The sequence below is a fragment of the Callorhinus ursinus genome, unplaced genomic scaffold (assembly GCF_003265705.2).
Source record: "Callorhinus ursinus isolate GAN/ISIS: 27379988/994484 unplaced genomic scaffold, GSC_fseal_2.0 scaffold11, whole genome shotgun sequence".
Classification (NCBI taxonomy): Eukaryota; Metazoa; Chordata; class Mammalia; order Carnivora; family Otariidae; genus Callorhinus; species Callorhinus ursinus.
In genome coordinates this window covers 7,904,816-7,912,646 of record NW_027397073.1, presented here as the reverse complement: position 1 = coordinate 7,912,646, position 7,831 = coordinate 7,904,816, and the positions used below count along the sequence as shown (strand labels likewise).

At 34.4% G+C, this 7,831-nt stretch overlaps 1 protein-coding gene across 6 annotated transcripts in view; it reads left to right on the top strand.

The window, feature by feature from the left end:
- CCDC102B (coiled-coil domain containing 102B) overlaps positions 1–7,831 on the top strand; it is a 185,686-nt gene that overhangs the window by 155,532 nt on the left and 22,323 nt on the right. The window contains exon 6 of one of the 6 annotated variants that reach the window (XM_073898069.1): positions 7,151–7,208. The exons of the other annotated variants lie outside the window; for them this stretch is intronic. Within the exon in view, the coding sequence (XP_073754170.1) occupies positions 7,151–7,208 (58 nt within the window). The remainder of the gene's footprint in view (positions 1–7,150; positions 7,209–7,831) is intronic. 6 annotated transcript variants of the gene reach the window in all.

The following is a 7,831-nucleotide window of genomic DNA, read 5'->3' as shown; positions in this document are numbered from 1 at the left end:
CCCGCATTGGGCTCCCTGCTCAGCAGGGAGTCTGCTTCTCCCTCTGACCTTCTTCCCTCTCATGTTCTCTCTCTCTACCATTCTCTCTCTCAAATAAATAAATAAAATCTTAAAAAAAAAAAAAAACACCCTGGTTGAGAACCACTGATTTACAGGCTAGTTTACAGTCAGGTTAAACATTCTTTAGCAAGAATAACACATACTTTATACATACATTTCTTATGATTCTCACATAAAGAGAAACATGGTGCCATGTTGTTCTACTATTAGTGATGCTGAACACAATTGCTTGATTAGGGAGTGGACTTCCAGCTTTCTCCAATATAATACTCATTTTGAAATTAGTAAATGATCTTTCAGAAAAGTCTCTGATATTCTAAAAATACCCTGTTCTCTAAATATCTTTATCTAATGATTTTGGCACCCATTGATGATCTTTATCTGAACTGGTTATAATTATTTTAATTCATAGTTGCAAAAGTTCTAATCCTGCTATCTCTCTACAGTTACTAGCTGGCATTCTTCTGCAGAAAAGAAAAAAAGTTTTAAAAACATTTCCTCTTTTTCTCTCTTTGGTTTATATTAATGACTTATGAATTTATTTTTATTCAACTTGTTATACATTAATATTGTTTTCATTTTTGATGTTCAAATTGTCCCAGATTTAGCCACTGGGAGCCCTTTTAAGCTGGTGTCCTTATGACATTTTTCCATTAATCACTGAGTGATTAACTGTTTTCAGACACAATTATGTTCTGGGTTCGTCTTGTACTTTCCTAGCTCTAGGACTGGAGTCAGGGATTTCTCAAAGAGCCATGGTTTATCTTACTGGAAAGATGGGTGCTAAACATGTTCATTTCCCTTGCAGTATAATTGCCCCCACGTCCTTTCAGTAGACAGAGATAGAAAACTGTGTTCACATTCATATTTCAAATTTTTCATTCAAATTTAGCATTAAGTATTTATTGCTGACCTTTCCTGCCAAGGTAAAATTTACATACAATTTAAAGAACAGATATTGAGTGATACCAGATCAATGCATCATGAAATATGCAAGCATCTGTATAAAGCACACTCTTTGCAAGATATGGAATATTTCTGTCACCCTGAGAAGTTTTCAAGTTTACTAATGCCCCTTCCCAGTCAATTTTCCACCTTAGAGGTACCATAAATTTTGCCCATCTAGAACTTCATATAAATGGAAACACTCCATAAATACTTGATTGCACCAGCCACCTTTTGCTCATCATGTCATATTCTGTTTCATACGTGGTGTTTCATATATCAATAGTTTGTTCCTTTTTATTTAGTAATAAGACTCCATTGTATGAATAGACTGAAAGTTATTTATACATTCTCCTGTTGCTGAACACTTTTTTTCCCCAGATTTTGACTATAAAGGAACAACTTTTAATATATTTTGATTTATTTATGTTTTGTGGTCATGTTTTTATTAATCTTGGAAGTGGAATTTATTTCACTAGGAGTGGAATTGCTGGTTCATAGTGTAGGTATAAACCTAATTTTTTAGAAAACTGCCAAACTAGTTTCCAATGTGAGTGTCTCATTTTCTTAATTTCTTGTTATCTCTTTTCTTCTTAAAATTTTGTTTCTGTTCTAATAATGTTAATATATAAAGTTATTTGCTTTGTCTTACAACATACATAAAATTGTTACAAACTCACAACATCAATACTATGACCCATAATAATCCTCTTGAATGGTGTTTAAGATTTCCATGCAGTCATTACTATTCTGAGAATATATCCCACTGGATATTTAATGAGAGTTTTGTGTTCAAAATCACTTGAAAGACTGTATTCTGGGTTACATAATCAATATGATACACAGTTTGTTAGTTCACATGTATCTGATATTATGGTTTACATTTTTTTCTCTTTTTGTTTTAATATAATTCATTTTGGAGTGTGGTATTATTACAATTTTTCTTTGTCATGGTGATGGTTTTATGAGGAGTATTTTTCAGCAGTTGAAAGTTTTTTTTCTATCCATATTGTTGCAAATGGCAAGATTTTGTTATTTTTTATGGCTGAATAATATTCCATTGTGTGTATATACCACCAATTCTTTATTTATCTATTGATGAATACTTGGACTGCTTTCGTAGTTTGGCTATCGTAAATAATGCTGTAGTAAACTAGGGGTGGATATATCCTTGGGAAATACCTAGTAGTGCAATTACTGGATCACAGGGTAGTTCTATTTTTAATTTTTTGAGGAACCTCCATACTGTTTTCCAGAGTGGCTGCACCAGGTTGTATTCCCACCAACAGGGCATGAGGTTTCCTTCTTTTCCCACATCCTCACCAACACTTGTTTCTTGTGAGGTTTCTTTTGTTTTTGTTTTTGTTTTTGTTTTTAGCCATTTGACAGGTGTAAGATGATATCTCATTTTGGTTTTGACTTGCATTTCCCTGATGAGTGATGTTGAGCATCTTTTCATGTGTCTGGTGGGCATCTGGATGTCTTCTTTGGAGAAATGACTGTTTACATCTTCTGCCCATTTTATAATTGGATTATTTGTTTTTTCGCAGTTGAAAGTTTTTATTTTTATTTTATTTTCTACTCCCAGTAGTTTTGTATGGATACTGCATTCCTTTTTCTGTTTGTGATAAAGTGGGTAGGATTTTCCTAGACAAGCAAGAATAAAGAACAATAGGTGTTTTTATGGGAAAAGGTGCAATAATGAAGAGTATGGGTTGTGTACTTAATTTCTTAGTTCTAGAATGCTCCCTTTGGTTGATACACTGAGAGGACTGGGATTTTTGGTTGTTTTTAATTAGAGCTTTTAGATAGAAGAATGCAGATTAATCTGTATTCTGATTCTTTGTTAGGAGCCTTAATAGCAACTTCTTGCCTAGAAATATCCAAATGACACCCCCACTTTGAAGGATATAGTTCCCGCATAAGTGGTCCCACCTCAGGAGTGAAAGCTATTATCTCTTGTACTTTCCAAGCTCCTTTCTTACATTTCTTACAGTAGCTAGTATTCTGGTCCTCCAGGTCTGAGATTTGCTCTTGGTATCTCCCTGTGGAGGGTGATGTGACTTCCCCTGCAGGGAGTCACCCTAGCTGGTGTTCCATCTTATGCATAATTCCCCTCTGACTCTGCTCCTGCATTGCCCCCAGAGAGGACTCTGCTGCTCTTGGATATATATTTTAACTCTTACATGTGAATCAAGGTTTCTATTAAACTAAGTCTCTAAATTATATTTGCAGAATGACTGATTTTATTTTTTCTCATTGTTGATTTTTGGAGGCTGCATGGGAAGATAGGGATTTAGTCTGTGGTCATGTTCTAAACTGTGTGATTCCCCAAAGACACTATTTTTGACCATGGGTGGTCATTTATTATAGCACTGATTATAGAAAATAACTTTAAGAAACTTGTTTATTTGGATATTGGAAAATAGACATCTAAGTAACTCATAGGCCAAAGAAAGATATTTAACAGAATATAAGACTGAAAGATAAAAGCCCTGAAGTCTTGAGGGATGCGGCAAAATTCAGGGATATTTATAACATCAAGCACTATATTAGGAAACAGTTATGTCTACCATGGGATGGTGACTCTCAGATCTCAATTACAGGGAGTGTAATTAACCCAGAACTCCAGCTGCTGTGCTCTGAAATCCAGGCAGTAAGATCACGCTTCCCACAGGCTATTCCCAGCAGAGGGCAGCCTCCTTATTTCTGGGACAGATGACCTCCTTACTATTGACTTTGACTTAAGAGCTCCTCCATGGCCTCACCTAACTCTCCTTGGACCACGCTGACATCTAAGATGGTTTCATCCAAACCTTCTCTTCTTCCCTCTCTTCCCACCCAAATCTAAGTCAGTCCTGATTGCAGTCCAGCTGCCTCGCCTCTCCTGACTCCCTCTCATTTTCTCTCAGACTCATTCCTCTTAATAAAGTCATCGCTTTTCTAATCCCATTGTACAGCTGCTTCCTGGAGTACCTAGAGTAACAAAATAACAATGACCAAAAAAATTCACAACTAATTTCTAGCAGAAAAAATAAAAATGGGTATAGAAAGAAGGGAAGATGGTATTAGGAATTAATAATATATTTAGAAAGTATAATAGAAATAGTCAACAAAGCCAGAAGTTCGTTTTTCAAAAAAAAAGAAAAACTAAAATGAAATTTAAGTAAAATTAATCAAGAGCTATAATTAGAAAAATCTAGTAATAAAAAAGGGACACAGCTTTAGAAAGAAGAGATTCACAAAGATAAGGAAACACTATGAAGGCATCATGCTAATAAAAATAAAATCTTACAAGAAATAAATTATTGACCAGAAAAAAACAGCTTTACCCAGTATTACTCTTGTAGAAATAGAAAGCCTGAATGGATTTATAACATTATATAAAGTAAATTAAAAATTAATAAATTAAAACTCTTCCTACAATAAAACTCCCGTATCAGAATGCTTTATGGTTAAGTTCTACCATTCAAAGTAAATAATTCCAATTTTATAGAACATATTCCAGGGGAGAAAAAGAGGAAAAACTTTCCAACATTTTCCACTGTGTTAGTGTAATGCTAATGTTGCATCTAGACAAGGATAATATAAGAAAGGAAAATCACAGTCATTCTCACACATAAATATAGTGGCAAAAATATTAACCAAATAGAAGTAGTCTTAATCTCATAGTGAATAAAAACAATTGATCTGTCACAGGAATGGAAGGATGTTATAACATTAGATCATCTGTTATATAAATCAGCACATTAAACATACTAAAAGAAAAAATTGTGTGGTTATTTCAAAGTTCACATAAAAACAGTTGCTACAACTTATTTCATGATTTTATGGAAAAACATTTTAGCACACTAGGAATCAAAGTGGACTTCTACAACTTGGTGGAGTAGCAAAATTTTAGAGTAAATATTTTATTTAATGATGGAGTATCACTTTTTTTTTTTTTTTACGGGAGAAAGGGAGTGCAAACACTCTGGGGGCCTGGAGTGGGGAGGGGCAGAGGGATTGGGAGACAGAAAGGATTTTAGGCAGGCTCCATGCCTACCATGGAGCCAAATGCACGGCTCAGTCTCACGACCCTGAGATTGTGACCTGAGCCAAAATAAAGAGTCAGATGCTTAACCCACTGAGCCACCCAGGCATACCCCTGCTATCACTTTCTTAAAGATTCTACTCCAGATGCCAGACAGTTCAACAAAAGAAGAAAAAATAAATAAAATTATAAGAATTGGAAAGATACAAAATTGTAATTAATTATCACAGATAATATAATTATCTATTTAGAAAATACAAAGTAGTCTACAAAACATAATTCATGAGAGTTTAAAGATACTGCTGGGTATAAAATCAATTAAATATGTATACACCAGCAAAAATTTATATTTATATGCATACTTGTATATGATATATAATAAATAGAGCAGTATTTGTGCAATGATTGGTAGACCAAAGAAGTAGAATAAGAGACCAGAATCAGAGCTACACACATATGGACAGTTGATCTGTCAACAGATTTGTCACTGCATGCTAATAATGAATGGAGGAGTCAGTAAAAAGTTCTGGCTTCAGACTAAAGATGAATGGAAGGAATTAAATTGCCTCATTATAATATTAATCTTTTAAATGAACACTCTAATTTTAATGTGAAAAAAAGATGGTGTAATTCTGGCTTAATCAATAAGACAAACTAATTTTTATTCTTCACTATGTTTTTTTAAAGAATTCATCAATGTATTTCTTTTGTCAAATTTGCCCCCAAATCAGATATTACAAAGCACCAAGCGTATTTAAAACATGAACGTGTTATACCAAGTCATTCTTGATATAAGTGGTGATTTAGGGGATGCTCATTAAATACCTGACACTATTTCATTTTTACATCATTGTCCTTTTCTACCATTTTCTCCTCTAAATTATATATACACTTTTTTCTCCTTCACAGCTCAGTGTTAATAATTAACTTTCTATTTTACCTGAACTATCAGAGTACATGCAATTAGTCAATATACGTTCTAGGTAAAATGATACTGAGGACTATCAAACTCTCTGAGAAGACCTGTTGGCAACTTTTTTTTTTTTTTTTTTTGAGAGAGAGCATGAGCAGGGATGGAGGGGCAGAGGGGAGGGAGAGAGAAAATCTCAAACAGGCTCCACGCTCAGCATGGAGCCCAATGGAGGGTTCAGTCTCATGACCCTGAGGTCATGACCTGAGCGGAAACCAAGAGTTGGATGCTTAACTGACTGAGCCACCCAGGTGCCCCTGTTTGTCTAAATTTACTTTTAGGAGAGATTTTGAAAATAAAGGAGGTCTACCTTTCATAGCTTGCTTAATTTCATCTTTCTTATAATGTATTCATTTTCCTAATGCAGATCTTGCTAAGGATTGTGTGTTTACCTAGCTTTTCTTAGTAATAGAGCACACCTGAGGATGTAGTTAACCCATGGCAAAATTAAGTCCCATTAGACACCTTATATAAACCTCTGATTCCTATTCTTATTGGAACAAGATCCACATTTTAAAGCCTCTATTGTGTTTCACTTCTCAAGTTCTGGAAGTACTACTTCTGTAAAGTTCATACCTGATCAAGTTTATAAGAAATCCACTGCAGCAGAGCAAAGCTTGGCAGGAGAGGGGCAGAAAGGCATCTTTTCACAGTTTTGCTTTTAGGTTATGGCTTTTCTCTGGCTCTTCTAGGACATTCTCATAAAACAATTTTCTTTGTTTAACATAACAGTGTGTCTATTCACATTTTTAAATCTTAACAGTTACTAGGATATTCATAGATGATTATTACATATCTACATCATTTTTCAATGATTCTACATTGGAATGGAGAAAATATTTGTGTGTGAAGTTCTGTAACACCAGTAGGAAATTTTTAGATTCCCCAGCTTTGGGAAATCAAGGATCCAAAATACCCATTTAGGGTTTTTATTTGTGAAATCTGTGTTTTCTCTGCCAGAGTATAAGTAAAGTCTTTATAAATGTATTTTCCTTGTCATTCTAACATATATTGACTTATTTATACATAGGTGCATTGTTCTTTTGTGATTTCCTTGCATTGCTTTTGATTCATGTTCAATCAGAAATATGTATTTTTGCCCCCTTTTTTTGAAGTATAATTAACCTATATTGTTTTATTAGTGTCAGGTGTACAAGATAATGATTCAACAATTCTCTACACTACTCAGTGCTCATCACAGTAAGTGTACTCTTAAACCCCTTCAGCTGTTTTACCCGTCCCCCGCCAACCTCCCCTCTGGCAACCACCAATTAGTTCTCTATATTTAAGAGCGTATTTTTTTTTTGTCTCTTTTTCCTTTGTTATTTCATTTGTTCTGTTTCTTAAATTCCACATATGAGTGAAATCATATGATATTCGTCTTTCTTTAGCTAACTTACTTTACTCAGCATGATACCTTCTAGCTCCATCCATGTTGTTGCAAATGTCAAGATCTCATTCATTTTTATGGCTGAGTAATATTCCGTGTGTGTGTGTGTGTGTGTGTGTGTGTGTGTGTGTGTGTGTGTGTGTACCACATCTTCTTTATCCATTCATCTACTGATGGACACGTGGGTAGCTTTTATATCTTGGCTATTATAAATAATGCTCCAATAAACATAGGAATGCATATATCTTTTGAAATTACTATTTTCATTTCCTTTGGGTAAATACCCAGTAGTGGAATTACTGGGTGATATGGTAATTCTATTTTTAATTTCTTGAGGAGCCTCCTTACTGTTTTCCACAGTGTTTTCCCACCAGTTTGCATTCCCACCAATAGTACATGAGGGTTCCTTTTTCTCTGACTTTCCTCTTTCTTT